Below are 19,783 nucleotides of genomic sequence, written 5' to 3'. Positions count from 1 at the left end.
ATGAAAAAATTCCTCAAATTTATCACCTTTATTTTAGTTATTGTATAAACTGTGAAAACTTCATACTTGTCACCCAAAAAAACCTATTTTGTTCACAAGAAACCAGGCTAATTAAAGAAAAAGACCCAAATCAAGTTTGTCTAACTCAGTTCTGTGACAACACCTCCTGCTCAGAGCACCACAATTGAACAGCATCATCCAGAGACACCTCCAAAGTGCTTTATGCTTCTATAATTGCAGCAATGCAACTGTTTTGAGAATTCTTCTGGTGCATAATCATGGTGCTGGAATTCTATTCAACAAAGCTGTCTATGTAAAACCCCAGGATTTTTTTACATAGATAACTCCATTATAAGCCTTGTTCATGACTGAATGCAGAAATACATGACAGACTCTCAACTTCTAAGCCTTTCTTCCTGCTGTCCTATGCAATCTTTATAAATATCACTGATATAAAACCAAATTAAAAGATAGCACATGAATGGAACATGAACTCTTGTGAATGGAAAAGGCTGATGGAAAAACATTAGCAAGACTCAACTAGTCAAAGAGTTGTTAGGAAAAGTGTTAAAGGCTGTGGTGATTACAAACATCTCCCTTTCTGAGGAAATTTAATAGCTTACTGCACTCTGATAACAAAGAAACCCAAGAAGTTACTGCTGTAATAATTTGAGAGCTGGACATGATAAATTTAGGAACATTTGTAACTTGACTTAGAAAATATTTAGGATGAGATCATTTATTTGGACCATGTGATCACAGAACTTCAAAAATTCAACGTTACAGGAAATTAACTTCTACTTCAACGGTTCACAAAGTACCACATTATACAAGACTGAAAACAGCTTTAAATGTCATTAGAACTATTAAACTCTTGTGTCAAGTTGGTTTAAATGACAGTGTTATACATTCAATGTATTTGTCTGAAAGACTAACTTAAACAATTTCTTTTTCTTCTCTATAAGCACAATAGGGGTTTTCAGAAAAATGAAAAATTATGAAAATGAAACAACTCTTAAGAGCTACATTACTTTGTAGTTATGTCCCCTTCTTTAATACTGTGTCTCTACCACTTTTACCAACACTTCCTATTTTTCGGAGAAAACAGTATTTTCCTTTTATTGCTAAAGGCAGTGTGAGGTCTCAAAGGTAGCACCTTTTTCCTCACCAGTGATCAGTGAATACCAAGAGGCCATATTGTGTATATTTCAAAACTAGCTAAACACAAAAAGCTCATTTTGACTTTCATGAACTTTTTTCCACTTCCAGCAACTGAAGTTGCTTGATGCTGAAACATAATTTTTAAATGTTTCTAATTACTGTACAATAATCCAAGAAAAATAACTACATTCAGAACCATTTTCCTTCCTCAGTTCCTAATATCTACAAACTTATTTTGATTAACTTTTTAAAAACAGCTTAAAATATGATAATTAAGAAATATAAATTATTGTCTCAAACCAGCAAATTAAATAAAAAAAGGTCTCTGTCTTGCTGGAAGCCCTTGATTCATTTAATTCTATTTATGGCCACTTTTAATATTAGTACCACCATGGAGGTTTGAAATCCTACGTGTTCAGCAAGGCTCCCATAAGAAAGTGGTACCCCAAGGTGATTACACCAAGTCCCTTCCTTTTGAAATGCTTAAGGATTTTCTATGGGTTGCAGTTTTATGCTGCAAGACAGGATACACACACAGAGCATATGATTTTTATTTGATGGTACATCAGGAAAATGCAAAGTCTAACAATAATCTGGCAACAGGGTGCATATGTGAAGTCTCTTAGAGTGTCACTACGGCCATCTCACATCTTCCTGAGGCTTTTTTGGAAGTGGGTAGTATTTACTGGATGGGGAAACAGGAGAATCACCAGAGCACACACATTTTTATGCTGATATTACTTATTTGTCTCTTAACATAACTTAAAGTATTAGGTATGTAGCATGTTCCACATAACATACTGACAACGTGATTTAATCTTTTTTCTTTGTCTTTAGTTGTTTTGGGTTCAGAAGTAACTTTATTCCAAAGAGCAAAGGCTCTACCCGGTTATTCCTTATGGCACAAAACAATTCAATAGGTACAAAAATCAAGCATGCACTCTAGCATGGCTCCACCTATACTTTCTGTGGAAAAAATAAAGTGAATGTTGTGCCCTTTACATTTCCTGTGCTATTTGCCAGCAGTGTCTCTTCACCAATGAAACAAGATGGACAGTAATTTGCAAGAATGAATGAAAGATTTTCTGCACTATACAAACATGAAATGAGCACATAACAGGTGTTTTGTTTGCTACAGAAGTATTTTGTAGGGACGGAGAGAAGTAGGTTTTTCCTATCTTAATTTTTTTTTTTGTTTTAGGACTATAAATTTAATATTATAAAGCTAAACAAATGTATGCATTTGGACTGGTGAAAGGAAGAAAAGGTGCTAAGAGAATTCAACCATATTCAAGTAAAGCTTGGTATGAACTACAAAAGGTCAATATCTTCCATTTTTATCAGATGTTTCAGTGTTGAATGCAACACATTAAACTTTCCTTTTCACTTTGAGAAATCACTACAATATGCAGGGATTACCTGCCAAACAGAGATTGAGACATTCATTGCAGATGTGAAGATGTACTGAATCTAGAGTTCACACTATTGGATAAAATCAATATACAGATACATTTGGCCAGCATTTATGACAGCATGGTAATTACTCCAGTGCAATAAGCAAAAAAATACCATGACAGCAGCTATTCTGTAAGAGAAGATGAGGTCCAAAACAGAGATAAAAAGGAGCAAACATCTGAAACAAGAGCTGGTGGGAGGCAGTTGATAGTGAGGGTGCCAGAGGAAGCAGGGTAGAGATAACAGAGGCACAAGCTTGAGAAGGAACTAGGGAGGGCAGAATAGAAGCACCTGCTGCTTATCATTCCTTCAGAAGTCTTATTAATTCTTTGGTTGCTTAAGGCTGTGGGGGAGGTTTCCACACTCCCAAACATCAAGGAGACTCTGATGATCCAAAGACAACTGGCACTTTTTATGAAGTAGAGAAAAGGAGGGATCTTGACAGGTGATAAATTTAGAAGCATCCCTCACCCTCTCAGCATCTCCCCTTGCTCTCTTCTGCAGTTAGAGCACACCTAGGCTGTTTCCAGCACCTAAGAAAGGCTCTGCAGGGTATTGCAAGTCCAAGAGCTGCCTGTAGCTCCAATGGAAGCCACATTTTTCTTCATCCAACTTAGAATCCACATTATTATCACTTCTGGCCTTACCCAGGACCATCACCAAGAGTCACACCATGTGCTTGAGAGCATTGTCCAAGTGCTTCCTGAACTGTCAGTCTGCTGCTGGGACCACTCTCTGGAGAGTCAGTTCCAGTGCCTGGCCACACTCTCTGCTGTTTTCCTGATATCCAAACAAACCTCTCCCAACTCAGCTCCATGCTGTTTCCTTGATTCCTGGTCACAAGAGTAAATAGGCCAATACCTGCTCTTCCTCTTCCCCTCACAAACAAGTTGCACACTGCAGTGAGGTCTCCCCTCAGTCTCCTCTTCCTCAGGCTGAACAGAACAAGTGACTTCAGCCACTCCTCAAACAGCTTCCCCTCCAGCCCCTCATCAACCCCATGGACACTCCCCAATAGTTTCATATCTTTCTTGTATTGTGACACCCAGAACTGCACACAGTATTCAAGGTGAGGCTGCCTCAGTGCAGAGCAGAGCAGGACAATCCCCTCCCTTACCCAGAGATGCTGGGTCTGATGCTCCCAGGACAGGGCTGTCCTTCCTGGCTGCCGGGGCACTGCTGACTTATGTACAATTTGTCATCAACCAGCACCCAAGGTTCCTTTCCATGGATCTGTTATTCAACTTCCCATTTCCCAATCTATATACACAACACTGCCCTGTTCCAAGTGCAGAATTGGGCACTTGTCATTGTTAAACTTCATAGAGTGGGTGGTTGCCCATCTCTCTAATTTGTTCAGGTCTCTCTGCAGGGCCTCTCTGCCCTCAAGGGAGTTGACAGCTCCTCCCAGTTCAGCATCACTGGCTTTTAGTTGAGGGGCTTTGCTCCCCACATTGCCCTGACCTAAAAGCAAAACACACAGACAGATCCTTACAGCAAGGCACCACTTCTGCTCCTCCAAATAAACTCTCCACCACTAGGTACAACCATAACACAGCTTCTCTTTGTTAACCATACACCCACATAAACTTTCTGTCCCATGTACTTTCTGTCTGTCAAATTTCTGTACAACCCCTCCTAGCCCTGGATATCCATTTACCATTCTTTTCTGGCCTCTGCATAAACAGCACTGGAGGAACAAAACCAGAGAAACACATTTACAGAGTATGTTCAAGTTCAAGATGCAGTCATTTTGAGCCTTAGTGAAAAAACTACACTTTAGATCAAACAGCTATGTGAAAAAAAATTCCTAGAAAATTTTAGCACAACAATAACTTCTTCAAAAACGCTGGTATTTTAAAATACTTACATATATAAAGGCAAGAAAAAAAGAGTAAGAAGAAACACTATTGCAAGAAATGCCTGTGACATACAAACATTTAAAAAAAAAACCAAAGCAATCAACATGCATTAAATTGGTTAAGACAGAGAAAGCACACTAAGTGATTTGATGCACTGGCACATTTGATATCTATTTTCACACACCAGAAAAGTGTCTTATTCTTGTTTTGTTTATTTTGTCTCACTTCTTTAGATTTCCAGGTTTTCCCTCCTTTCAATTTTTTTTTTTTTTTTTTTTTTTGCCAGTATTCAAGATTCTTGCATGCTGTCTTCAACACTGTCCTTACTGAGTAGTTACCCACTTACAAACACTCATCCCTCTTCATTCGGTTTTCCTGAATTCTGCACTTTTTTGAAAGCACATCTTCCCAGCTTTCTCTTCCTTTCATGAAGGAGATTCTTCTCTTCTGTAAACAGGCTGAGAGAGCTTCCAAAAACCACAGTAGGCACCTCCCCCTATTCCTCACTATAGCCTGAACTTCTGAAAACACACTGTATGTAAGTATTTTCCATACATCCTCAAGCAGTTAGAACTTATCATGGATGGGTTTTTTAAGAGTATACCCAGAAAGTGTATTCAGGATTATCTTTCTTTTGGCACTTGAAAGTTTTAAAGACACGGTTCCTAGATCAAAAGGAAGCAAAAAAAAATCCCATGCAGGTCGGATGGAAAATATGTTTTTTGAGATGAAAAATGAACTCCATGGAGTACTAAATTAATCCACTGCACTACCTAGGAGAATATTATATCTTCAGTAAGCTTTACAAGTTTTAACTTTTCCCTTCCCAACTGTAAAAACATCCTCTGCCAATGACAGAGTGATAGGATTGCTTTCCTGACTAATCATGAGGGATACTCATAGATTCATAATACAAAACAGGTGCAAGAAATATGCACAGAATGGAACACTTAAAAATTCAGACTTCACAACAGTTCAATTGTTGTTCTGGGAGGTCTAAATCAAATTAGTCAGCCAGTGCCTAGAATAGTTCAACTCTCTTCAGGAAGACTTCAGTAATGAAAAGTAAAACACTGTGCTGAAAGTTATTTGTTTTTCACATGTCTATCATTTAAAGACAAAATAATGTATCCAGTGTGAAAACTGTATCTATAAAGAATATTTCTCTTTGTTAACACCTAATCACGGTTGTTTTATATAACCACATTAACAGATAGTGTTTTCAGTCACTGCACAATTATCCACAAATACACTTAGAGATGCCAGCTTGTATGGGCGTGTGGATGGCTGTTAACTGAACACCAAGCAGGGTACCTCAAATGTACACACACAAACACAGGTACCCAAAACCTCTGCTAGCAGGGTTGCAGGAGCTTTTATTCATAAAGGAATGGAACTAGGTCCACTAGAATAGGAAGGCCAAAACGTTTGCTAAGCAACTGCTTACCATAACCAGAGTAATAAGTGTCAAAATCTAGGGTATGGGAGAGAGGGAAGCAGTGCATCCATCAAGGCATCCCTCTCCCTGTACAGAGGGGGCAGCTGGCACACTCTCGCTGGCACAACACAGAGTAACCATTATTACAGTTACCTCTCAATTAAAAGAGCAGTTGTTTTCACTGACTGATGGATGTTGCTCATTCTGTACTAAACCATGCTTTTTTTCCCCTTTTTTTTTTTACTAGAAAGATAGGACCCCACAAGGTTTACAACAACAGCATCTTTGCATATCCTTAGCTGCTGTAGGAAGAAACTCAATAATGATGCAGGAACTGAAAAGACCTAATAGAATTCTAAGAGCTGTGTATATCTATGTCCTTTTGAAAAGTGGTGACATATCTTAGGAAGTCAGAGACAATATTTGGGAGCATTACTAATTACAGTTAAAGCAACTTCAAAGCAATGTACAACTAGCAGGGCTGTCTAATCTATCAGTTGGATTATGTGTCTTTTTCTCAGTTTGTTTTATTTAATTAAAAAAAACAGCTGAAGGAAAACCTCTGGCAAAATCTCATCAATGACTCTCAGAGACTGCCTCCTCCCAATTCCTGGAACTCAGCTGCATTTCTGTTGCATTCACAGATAGAAATCTCATTCTCAAATGCTTACTGCCTCCTTATATCAGTGTACCTTTTTGTAACAGTCAATACAAATTTACAACATAGAGAAATGAGACAACTGTTCTGTTATTGCCAGCTCCATATAAGTGAATGTCTCCAACTTGACATCAGTATTTCTTTTCTGTTTGAACTAATCTTAAAAGTAAGGCTTATCTTGAGCACTAAAAACCGAGGTTAGAAAAGAAACAGCTGAAAGGAAGTTTCACTGGAAAACATTTAATTTTAGCAGGTTTATTTCTTTGATCAGTAGATAATGTAAGGTTTGTTTACTATATTGAGTTTTTATAAGCCAACATTGAACTGCTACACTTCAAACTTTACTGCCAAGACAAATAAAATGTAATTCACCATAGACAATGTTTCTAGGCTACTGAATAAAGCCAAGTAAACAATACACTACTTCTGCATTCATTCTCTCAGAATCTGCAGATCCTCTGTCTTCAAATCAAAACAAGAAAAAAATATGGTCACTGCTGCTAATTCACATTAAGGATTTTTAGTACACCTCTCTCTTTCACCCAGCATAAAGGACCAGCATCCAATAATGACCTTCAAAATGTATTTGACTTGTCTCCTCATATTCTCACACCCTAGTCACTGGAGTCTGTGGGGTTTTATTAACTATTCAGTCCAATAAAAGAAAGGTCCAGTAACTGCATGGGAGTTCTCCTTCATGCATCATTCTTCCCTGCTTTATTTTCAAATTATTTAAGCTACATTTAGTCCTCTGAGTAAGTATTCAAGTATTAAACTCATAAAACACAAGAGTGATCACAATCTGAAATACCTAAACCTTGACCTTCCTTTGGAGCCATTTCAGCTAAAATCCTCCCTTTCTCAAAGGAAGGAAAGAAGAATCCACATTCATTAGGCACTCTACCTACTTTCATAACTTTCATCAACAACAACCTGTCTTAACTCTGCCAGATAATCAAACTACCTAACATACTGACGTTTTCATCCTGAAATGCTGCTTTTCATTACTGCTATAATTTACTGAATTTTTATCTTCCAAAAAGTCACATCCACACATCTCTAGCTCAAAAGTGCTGGAAGTTAAGACAGCACATGCAGATGTTTCTCCAGCTGCTTCACCTGCCTTACTCTTTTTCCTAGGCTTGTGCTATCAATCCTTGCAGGAGGGAGCATCCTGACTCAGACAAATCTTTACATGACCCAGTACAGCTGTTATAAGGTTATGTTCTTGTCCTGATTTTCTTGCTGCTTTAATGAAGGCTCCAACCATCCTTTAAATCAATTATTTTATCTTTAAATAATTTCTTCCAGCTCTCCATTTAGATTTAAAGAATCAGCGCATCCAAAGAATTTATACAGGCAATTTAAAGTTCTACCATTGCACAAACCTTGATGTATTCAATAAACTTTGAAAAAAAAAAAATTAAATCATATATGATTTTCATAGTATTCAAGGCCAGATGGGTCTCTGAGCAACCTGGTGCAGGAGAAGGTACCTCTGCCCCAAGCAGGGGGTTGGAACCTAATCTTTAAGATCTCTTCCAACTGAAACAATTCCAGGATTCTATGATAAAAGTCCTCTACAGAAAAACCTACCATGCAACCATGCAAGTGTTTTAATCATATTATTATTTTTTAATATAAGGGTATTAGATTCTTTCACTTAAAAGAGTTTTCAGAGAGATGGGACTAGCTCTATAAGATGCTGCTATTCCCTGAAAAGTAACTGCCAACTTCTTGACCCAATGAAGTCAGTAAGAAGCCTAATTTTTAAAATGAATGTTAAATAATGTAAAGAGTTATGAAGCCCAGTATCTCCTATAAGTCTACTTTCTGTCACATGTAACTGAGTCAATATGACTCATTCTGTTCTTTAGACTTGATATGCAAGTATTGCTTGTTTCAAAAACTAAACAATAAAGGATCAAAATCTCAAAACAACATTCCTTGCACAAAACTTAAGCATTCATATGCTTAACAGAACTGTTTGAATTAGTGGTCACAAAAAACAAACAAACAAGGAAAAATCAACCCCTCACACACAAACACATCCTTCTTTGAACCAGCTGGCTGCTCTAACACCACAGAATTTTGTGGATAAAAAGTCAGTTTGGAGAAAGTTTGAATATTAAGCATAACAATCTGTGAAGAGCAAATGACTGCTGATTGCTGACACTCAAAACAACATTAAGTAAGTGAATTTCCATTTTTATCTTCATGAAGTTTTAACCTTGCACCAAAGCATAACAAATTCTCCGTTTCATCCGCCAGTTATATTTTGCATGTCTTTAAGAACAGATCCCCAGAGAGAAGGAATACAGTTTTTCTCTTGCAATGCAAACACTGGCATATGCTCAGGGAACAAATCTCAGGACAAATCAGTAGGAGTGACAAAGTAACAGGAATAAGTGGGAAGATGAGAATGAGGAGAAGCTACCAGCCAGGCCCCAGATGAGAAGATGGGGGATACAGAGAGATGCTCCTAGGGACCACAGCAGAGCCAGCAGAATTTCTGTGACTTTTGAGTTACAGCAGTGACCAAAACCAGTCATAACAGGAAGGATCCATCTGCAAAAATATGACAGACCAGCAGAGGATTTAAAAAAAAATTATTCTATGTAGTTGCTTGATTGTTTGCACAAAGTACCACCAAAAATGAAATAATTCATCATGACCAAAGCAGATTCCAGACAGCAGTTGTTCTTTAATGACATGTGCAGCCGGGAACTTCTATCGAAAGCTTTATCTTGGACTGTGTAGTCCATCTCCTGGTGGAGGCAGCAAATGGAGGCACACAGACAAAGTCATGTGGTTCCCTCCATATATAAGCAGCAAGGGACAAGGGAAAACTCACTGAATCCTCATTCTTCCTAATCCATGCTCAGAAAATGCTGAAGAGAAGCAAAAAGCTGTTCAAATAGAACAACCAAATAAGAGAAGCAAACCTTTCTGTACTGGTTTGTATCTCAGTCTCAAGCTAGGCACTGTCAACATGTAGAAAGTAAGACAGGTACCTTCAACATTTCAGAACAAGGCACAGACAAGTTGATGAAAACAATGTATCTTGTAATAACTTTCATTGACCTAATCCCCTGTGTTCTGAAAATATGTAACTGTAGGCTTGCCAAAGTGAATATGAAGATCAAACTGATAAAACACAAGATAATGAGTCAATTGATGTGCAGATTCATTCATTTGAAAAACAAATAAACCTTAACAGTAATTACATCTGCTCATGATTAATGGCAGCTGCCCAATGGATTCTTCTTGATCTGAACAGCATGTAAGGCTATACACACTCTCATTGGAGTACACATTTTTCCAGCACACAAATGTGAAAAAGACTTCTGGAAACTAATGAGTGCAGAACTCTGACTGAAAGCTCCAGTTTTTGCTATTCCACTGTACTTAAAAACAATTGGATTCTCCATCTATGCACATCACACAGGCTTAAAAATCCAGCATCAATCAAGTTAACTGATTCTCCCAAGATAAAAACAAAAGCTGAAATCGAACATCTGCTTTCCTTGGCAAACCAATCTGAAAGTTTATGTATTTTGGAGGGTTTTTTAATCATAAATAACCCACAACCAGATGAAATAAAGGTGTTGCCTTGTTTTCTGGACAAATCTTTATAGGGTCCCTGTAACTTTTCCTCACTTCGAAGCACCCAAAGGAAGGGTTTAAAGAATTAGAGGAATTAAAAGGTCTGTGTGCAGCTGTAGTCTGTGGTCTTGCTGGGATCATGGAGACAAGATAGAATAGCTGACATGATTGGGGCAATGCAATGGAGGGATGCAAGTTCTTTAGAAGGTCAGGAAGGGAAGATGAGAAGAAAACTGGAATGCACAGAGCTTTGCCTGGGGATGGATGATGAGCCAGCTGGAGCTTACAGCTAAGGACTGAAGTATGGCTGACACTGCAGGGGGTGTCTGCTGCAAGCTGCCAAACCAGGCAGCACAAGTGGACAAGGGCTTCTACAGACAGCTGTGCCACCAGGCCCTGCTCCTCAAGGGAGGCTTCAAGCACCACTGGCAGCTGGGGGCGACGGAGACAGCACCGTGTAAGCAACCCAGAAGCCTCCGAGGGACAAAAGCAGCACAGGAAACAAGGAGAGGAGCTCTGCTGGAACTCAATCACAGCCAAGGAATGACTGATTGGGGATGTGAAGGTAAAAGGCAGCCTTGCCTAGTTCACTCCGAATTTCTCAATTTTTCTGGAAAGATGGAACACATACTGCAGAAATTCCAATCCCAAAGACGCAGAAGGTCAAAAGAACATTTGATCCTCTGATAAGGAAACCTCACTAACTTCACAAATATTTGTAAGTTCCTTGGCAACTGCCAAAAGTCAGAAAGAATCACAAACAAAGGTTTCCCTAGTCAAATTTTGATACTCTTCCAGAAGTCCCTACACAAAGCTCTGGATGAGCTCTTCCTCTCAGCTGATCAGCTAAAAAGCCTAGGTCTTAAGCCAGAAATGTTTCATTAGTCAAAAAAGCTAGTACAAAATTTCTGCATTTTCTTGTGAATTAAAAATTTGATTTCCTTCCACCAACCCAGACTGATGTGGATTATGGAGCAAAAAATTGTACTCATAAAGGAAACATTAAGCATAGAAAAGATATTTTAGTTGCCTTATTCATGTCAGTGCATTTGCTTACGATGCAGAACTGCCTCTTGAAAAATACCATCAGATCCCCAAGTGTTAGAGAACAGCAGCATCCCTCAGGTAATTCTTGAAAAATAGATATTGTGTAAAATCTGTAAAGCATAACATTATTTTATTCTCATAAAAGATGCTTCCACATAATACAGAGGTCTGACGTTAACACATCTACATCCACTGTCAAAAAAAAATTATTGGCAATCTCAGTGTTTTGAAAACCAAGCTATGTCTGGACAAGCACTACATGCTGAACTGTTTTTAAATTATCTTTCTATAAATTAACATTTGGCTTGCAACAGATCTGAAGCCATTACATAACTTTGAAACATAACTGAAATATACCTTCACGATTTACTACATCTGGCACTGCCACCTAATTCTGAATAATTCCAGCCTTCCTTTTCAGAACTTGACAGTATATGAACACTGAAATAAAAAACTTGAGCAATGAATGTAGTAGCTTCTCATGTGACCGAACAAATGAAATTACTGAATTCCATTTTCAAAAGATATTGGCCTTGTACTGCTGGAAAAATGTATATTTTATTGAGTTTTGCACAGACTTGCTCTTTTTAGTAGAGATTTTTGTTTTGGCTTTATATCAAGGAGGATGATAAATCCTCCACTGTGTCATGGAAAAGCAGTGCAAACAGTTTTCAACACTGCCACATCACCATCTCTTCAAGTAAGCCTTCTGGAAAACAGTGCTTTAACCAATAGTCCCTATAACAATTTTCTACATTTCAATAAGCCTTACCAGCAGATTTGCAAGTCCCAATTAAAAAGAAAACTGAAACCAGGCATGCAGTAATCTCTAAAAATACTTTCCTCTTTGTACTGCTTAGTGAAGGTGCAAGCTAACTGCAGGTTAAACTACCTGCATTGGTAATTTGGAGCTACAACAAATACCACTGCCTCGCCTCCATTTTCTGCAGTATTTCTTCCTAATGTTCTCTTTTTTCAAGCTAGCAATAGATAGTTGCCATACATGTCAGCCATATACTAAATTAAATTAAGCATTAAGTAAAGATTTCTGAGCACCCTTGATTCATAAGCGACAACAGCAAAGCCCAAGACAAATGTGAGAAACCAAACCACTGAACTGTTATGGTACAACTGACATTTTTTGGAAGAATATAATTCTCTGACAGCACTGGTCTCTCCTCATGCAGTACAAATTGCAGTAGTAGCTGTTCAAAACTGATGAAAAATCAGGTTAAAGCTCTGAGAACGTCTCCCACCTCACAGGTGTGGAAAGCTCCCCACACCTATGCGTAAGATCATTTTAGCAATACTGAATTAAAAACTAGACCATCCTTTTCTGTTTCATATCCACTCTCCATGATGATTTTTTTTTTTCTCAGGTAACTGAAAAGAAGGCAATTAACTCTATACACTACTGCCAGCCACACCCTCATGAGTAGTGTTATAATCATTTTGGATTGAGAAAGATTTCTCTCTGTTTGAACAATCCTCTCTTCCTAACACTTCAGGAGCTCTGACAGAGCAGGGCTGCACAGCTAATTTGAGGATGGCAATCTCCCCTTCCAACGCAGACACAGCAGCTCACAGGTCCAATCACTTGCATGTATCAGGTGCTTTTCAGAGCAGGAGTCCATCCCACATGCTGCAAAATCCTTCACTGTGACCAACCATCATCTAAATCCAGATTCAACTGCCTGAAACCCTTTACAGGTAAAACTGACATTAACAGCCCTAGAGGGACTTCACTCATTTCCTGGATTTCCTGAAAGTCTTGATTTTTAAAGGAAATAATATGCTGGAAAAGATACAATTAAAAACCAAATCAAAACAACCATACACACCCCAGAACACAGCTTACAGTGGGAACGTGTACCTAGAAAGCTTGCCAACTAAGACAGACCAACAGAGCTGATCATGTACAATATGGCTTTGTTGGAGGATTGCTTGTGAAAAACAGGCAATAAAAATCAGTAACTTATTACCACGACAGCTTAAAAATGAAACACAGTGAACTGGCCATAAACCATGGGAATGATATATGGAGAATGAAGAAATTTCTGATAAGTGGGCAGTGCACTCTCCAGAATGCTTCCAGAAGACAACAGTATAAAGCTTACCACAGCTGACAGGAAGCTGTTGGTATAGCAAGAAAGCAAATGAAGTAATAAACAATTATGTGGGTAAATAGCAAGTCTGAATATATATACAATGCTATTGGTGCATGGAGTCCAGCTTTGCCTCAGATTTGCTCAGACGTTTTGGGAAAGTCACACAGATCCCTCTGTAAATATGGTCAGATAGGGATATTTGCTCTTAAAAGACTTCAATCTCTGGAGATGAAACACTACATGAAATGTAAATGTTACTACTTACAGCTTACTACCTTCAAATGACAGCTGAAATGTGCATTCTTACATTTATCACTGACAGAATCAACTCACAAGCAGTCATCATGTATGTTTTGACAATGTGTGAATGTTAAGCACAACTCACGGTATGTTATCTGCCTGTCAAATATGACCAAAAACTCTTTAAAAAACCCTACAGTAAAAAGAAATGAAAACAAAAAGCCATCCCAACCAAGCCAAATCAATGCCAAACAAGCTCCCCAGGCTCACCTGCAGCAGGGTGCCATGGACAGTGTTGTGCCGCACGCCGCGGGCGGCAGAGCCCGGGAGCCCCCGCAGCAGGGCCAGCACCGTGTGCGCAGCCTCGTTGGCCATGACGAAGGGAACCAGCGCCCGGCCGGACATCTCCCGGCAGCGGTACACGGGGGACTGCCCACACCTGGAAAACAGAGACACCTGTCACTTGTCAGCCAGAAACCCACCGGGCTGCCTAGAACACAGCAAGGCATAATGCAATCACAGTAAAACAGAGCTCTCACAAATTCAGTATTGTCTTACTAGTGAAAGGTAAGTCACACTAGAGCTGTGCTAGTGGATTTGTTTTCATTCACAAGTTCTGGTGTTTACATAAAGGAAAAAATAAATAATGCAATTATGCCATTAAACAGGTAAGTATATAGTCCTGTAGCATCTTTCAGGATGTTTATGTTACTTACTAATCACATTCAAATGTATTATGGGTTTGACTTAAACTGTTAGCTCCACGTTGTTATTCGGATATTTCCACGAGAACACAACATGGTGCTTACTGAACTTTGGGGAGAACATTCCCAATGGTTTTTAGAACACATTCAATGGCAGGAAATAAAGGACACATTGTAAAATAATTTTCCCTTATTTATAATTAGTACCTAAAAGAAAAGTATTTTTTATTTAAAATTAACTGCTAAGATGCAAGATCCTATATAAATCAAATGTCAAAAAGAACCTTTTATCTTTTAGTGCTACTAAGGCAGGCTGAAGATTTATGAAAATACATACAGAATGAACTAACAATAACACATGAACCAGTCATATCATACTTCATACCATACTTCAGTCATACTTCAGTAGCATGTATACTAAACTGACATGAGTAAGAGTAGGCTAGGCTAAGTCTTTTGAAGCTAGCAATTCTTGCATTTGTCAGTTTTGGTAATGCAGGTACAATTCAGCCACCCAGAAAACTGAGAAAACTACTAGAGGGTTTAGACATAAAAGGCCAAATGTCTTAGGTGATGGAAAATGCAGTACAGCTGAAGTTATGCTCTGATACCTCCCAGATGATTGTGATGATTTGAGAGATGGCCTTCCCTACTCCAATATTCTCATCCCTTTCCTGAATAGCTTCCTATGTATTTTCAGCTTACACAATCCATTGTAGATGAGATTATCCCCTGCCAAAATGATTCTGACCTCTGCTGAAAAAAAAAACCCAAAAAACTCTGCAGAATCATGCCTACATACTTAAAAAAAATTAAAAGAAATTTAAAGGTATTCTAAATTCCCAAGTATCTGTAGCAAATTTAAATCAATACTCAAAGCAGTAGTCTACTTTAGTTCACATGAAAGAAATACAGAGAACAGGTTCCATCTTGAACCAGCAACCAAATTAACAGGGTTTTGAACTCTAAGAAACTGAAGTGTCTTAAAACAGAAATTGCTATATTATGGCATGGCACACCTGAAAGACACAGATCGCCTTCAGAGGAACTAGAGAGAGGAACTATCCCCTGAACAACAGGTTTTTGAAGCAACTTTCACCCTTGCAAATAAGGCTGTATGTTCTATTATGATTTTTACAAAGACCATCTTTACATTTCCTCTTCAAAAGCTGGCCATCCTTCACAACAGGCTGCTAAAGCAAAACAGTCCCAGTTAGAAGTTCTGCCACAGGGAAAAGCTTCTATCCTGTATTGACAAGGTGCAAGAAGAAATTCAGTTTGGCTATTCCTAAAAGAACTTCCCTTTTTTTTTTTTTTTTTTTTTTGAAACAAAAACATTTTAATTCTACTTCACAGTAAACTGAAACCTAAGAAGTGATTGTCTGCAACAATGTTTTCAGCTCTGCTGAACCACATTTTCTTAATTTTGTTTATGACCTTTTACAGATACTAAGGAATCTGACATGCTTTCACGGGAAGAATTGAAAATGGGTAAAATTCCAGGGTTTCCTCTAATTTGTGCAAGGTACTTTCCAACACTACAAGCTTCAAGGGGGTTTTGTTCCTTAAGCACAGTGCAAAGAATTATTACATATTTTTACATAACCTGTCTTTGACTTCTTTGTCTTGTAAAAATATCAAAGACTTATAACACATGTACCTAAATATATGGAGATACAGTATTTTACATGCCAAATTTGGTTCCATTCTATTATTTTATCAAATTTATTATGAAAATAGAAGTGACTGCTCTGTATCTTGAAAGAAGAAAACAGCTTCACGTAACAGGCAAAATTTTCTCATCTGCCTGAATTCCTCCTGCAGAGCAACCACACAGGTGTCCAGTCTCGGAGAACTCCTCCAGGATGCTGTGGACCTGGCTCTGCAACCTTCTGTGCCTGAGGGAAATGCAATCCCACAGCTCCTACCTGCCCAAAGGGCAACCCAGCCACCAGCCTGCCACTGTCCTACACACCTGCTCTGCATTCATGCACACTTCTCACACTCCAGGCTGCCACACAGGGTGCAGGGACTCACACCTTGGTGGGAATCCTGAGAACAGCAGGCCAATGAAGTCTGTACTAAGGAACAAAAGCATCACAAAAGCATAGGAGCAATAAAGTATGTGCTTTATAGGAACATGTATGAGAACACATGGAAGGTATTTCACATCAACAAACAGCTTCCCAAATCTGAGAGGGGTTAAGATTTCTACTGTTTCTTCTCATTTATTTAAAATATTTATTTTTAAATCTAACACTCAAAGAAAATCAATTGTTTCCAATCCCCACTCCCCAGAAAGAACCAGCACTGATAATATTTCAAAAATACTCCTCCTTTCACAGGCATATGCCAGATGTCATGCCAAGTCACCACTAGTGACCTATCCCTGAACTTCTGCATACCCTGAGGGCACTTAGGTGTACATCTCTCATGTTTTGAAGGCACTTGGCTTCATTCCTGAATCATGCAAGAAGTTTGCCAGGAGAATGTCAAAAAATACACTAGTTTTTCCATCCTCTAGCAGCACCCTTAGCACAGAGTTTTGATTTTTACTGGATCCCACTTACATTTAATCTCCCACCTGTAAATAAAACTAAACAGGACCAAAAAAGGATAGAAAGACTGAAAGCAAATAAAACAACTGAGCAACAGAAAAATAATATTCTAGCCAAATTCAGCAATTTTTTGCTCATTGTTATACCAAGCTCCAAACCATACACTTTAACACTGAGTCACTCCTTGTGTTGTTAAAAATTTTATCTTGAATTTAGCAACCATTATGGGAAGTAATCTCAAAAACTGCATCAAGAAATATTATTGCACAATTTTGGCAATCACAGTAACTTAGTTTATATCTGTAGCAAAACCCAGCAGCTTAACAAAGAAGAATTTTAAGGCTCTGAAACTACTCAGGTTACTCCTCCTGCAGCAGTTTAGCACACTGCCATCCCTGAAATGAGTTCCATTTATGTGACAGCAGTTGCCTTGTCGGGACACTGGCAAAAAAGAACCTCCAAACCTTGCACTTCATCATCCAGACTCTGAGCTTCACCTGGCAACAACACAAGGCAAATCTGCTGCAGGCTCATCCTCTCTGCAGGAAACATGAGGAATAGAGTCTTGCATCCATTTGGACAGTATGGATGTGTGTGCAAAACCACATTTAAAACTGTCCCATCTTCTATGACTTGAAAGGTGTTTGGGGGTGATGGGGGGAAAGTGTTTCAAGCATGTGACACTACCTTTACATGCAGGTCTGACATAAGCAGACTTTAAAATCTAGGAATAATCTAAAATGTTGTTATATGTAAAAACATAGATTATGGCAACCTAATTTTATTATACTTCAAGGCAGCAACAAGAACAAAACTTGCAAAATCCTCATGTGATGTACTTCTATTCAATCCTGAGGGCTATTAACAACTGCAGCATTTCACCTTGAACTCAGTACTGTTTATCTAGGTGCATGAGGAATTGGATGTAAACATGTTTACTTGCAACAGTCCATGATCAAGAACAAAAAGTCAATAAATCTGAGAAGGTTTCGCTCCGTGTAACCGTAGATTCAATTCAATGCATTTCCACTGCTCCGTTCCAGCTCCAACACTCAGATCCTGAACCACCCTCCCAACTGATGTGATTTATGGCCAACTCTCATAAGGCACAAAGATTCCATACTCCTCTGCACACATCAAAGTATCTAATTTATTACTCTGGCTACAAACAACAGAACACTAGCTGTAAATAATATCTTAAGCTTCCTTTGGAAAAAAAAAAAAAAAAAAAGAAAAAAACAAACCTGCAGGTGTTTCCTATGTGTTTATTTTCCACCCTTTCTTATTTCTCCACTTCAACAGACTTCATATTACCCAAATTAACAACACAAATGAGGATTACCTTTTAGATAAAGGTCACAGAAATAAATGAGTAGAATTAATTTGAAAAATTACACCTGTTGCTGAAAAAATGTTCATTATATTAAATAATTTCTACAGTTGATAGAAAGACTAACAAGGAGAAGAATGTCTATTTCCAAGTTTTATTTGCTGTTGTCACACAATCTGTGCACTAATAAAAATGTCATTGCTTATTCATAAAACAGTTAATGTTCTGCAGAAGAGGCCTCTGAGCTTCTAAGCCAAACCAAGTATCCTACCACCATCACAAAGAGGTTGGGAGAAGATAGCAGCATGAGGCAGGAAAGGCCTTGCAATTCACACCAACCACCTCTGCCTGCAGGTTAAAGCATTTTAACAGCCACCAGGGCTTTTAAATGATAAAAGTGATTGAAAAATATAAATAAACAAAAGCTACATGGATAGTACTCTTTAAATCCTCAAGCTAGTTGTGCCACAAGGTCCTAATAAAAGGACTCTAAGAAAAAAGTTGTGGTAAGTGTTCTGTCTGATTCTGCATAGACACAGTAGATAGTATGAGAAAGATTTTGTCTTTCCTCCAGGACACAACTATACAGCCCGAGTTATGTCATCAATTCCAAAACAGGAATTAAAACTAAGAAATTAGAGCAGGGGAAAACATGGATGGTGGTCAAAGATCAGAGAGAAAAGCATTTAACAACAGATTCAGCTCCTGTTATGAATTTGGTTATTAAGAGCATTGTATGCATTCCTCAGGATTATATACTAGTTCATTTTTTCCCCCTTCAAATTATTTCCTAAGGGAATACCTTTAGCAACTTCAAATGCAGTGTGCCAGGTTTCCAAGCTAAGTGAGGTCCAAAAACAGAATTCAAAATAACACAGTTAAGTAACTCAGGCTTCTATACTGTAGATGAATGAGCAGGACAGTACCTATTTGTTACTGGGAGAGTAAGGTTTCCTGCGATATCAATGATAATTGGCTACACCTGTATCTACAGCTTCCTTTGTTCATTTGTTGATTCCCTTGGTTTGTGTTCTTCTTTTAAGGAAACACAACCATTTTCCTGTTTGTTTTTTTTCATGTTTCTTAGCAATTAAAGTATTCAAAGCGTTTAATTTTAAAAATTTATTTCTCTGTGAAAACCTGTATTTGGCCAGAAGAAAATTTTTGTTCTTTTATCTAAGGTTAAGATTAAAAACCCCAGAAAAACTTGAGACCTGATATAGCTTCTCAATATTTACCTGAAGAGTAGGAAAATATTACAGAACTAGCAACAGTTTGCTGGAGGTTTTAGATGTATAATCAACAAATAAATGTAGCTGAGAAAATGTTTGAACAAAACCATGGACAGAAACAAGCCAAATTTAATTTCACATTATATATGCAGTACTAAACCTCTAAATTCTTATCTATTTTCTTTAAAGTGAAGTTAATGGTTGCCCAAACTTCTAGTCTCTCTATACACTGTGTTAAGTATTTTATTCTTCCAACTTTGACAATTAAGATAAAACTCTGTTTTTGTAAGGGCACTATTTTCCACACAAGCACTTAATGAAGCAGAGTAGCCATAAATATTGCAGAAAGTATGTAGGCAAAGTACACAGGCTTTTATTTGTGAA

At 38.1% G+C, this 19,783-nt stretch overlaps 1 protein-coding gene across 1 annotated transcript in view; it reads right to left on the bottom strand.

Annotated features, from left to right (window-relative positions):
• Window positions 1-19,783, bottom strand: part of THADA (THADA armadillo repeat containing) — a 150,025-nt gene that overhangs the window by 71,736 nt on the left and 58,506 nt on the right. The window contains exon 29 of the mRNA XM_056486272.1: window positions 13,846-14,014. Coding sequence (XP_056342247.1) covers window positions 13,846-14,014 — 169 coding nt within the window. The remainder of the gene's footprint in view (window positions 1-13,845; window positions 14,015-19,783) is intronic.

This window comes from Oenanthe melanoleuca, chromosome 3 (genome assembly GCF_029582105.1).
Source record: "Oenanthe melanoleuca isolate GR-GAL-2019-014 chromosome 3, OMel1.0, whole genome shotgun sequence".
Lineage (NCBI taxonomy): Eukaryota > Metazoa > Chordata > Aves > Passeriformes > Muscicapidae > Oenanthe > Oenanthe melanoleuca.
The sequence above is the reverse complement of the archived record's forward strand: the minus strand, read 5'-3'. Positions and strand labels throughout refer to the sequence as shown.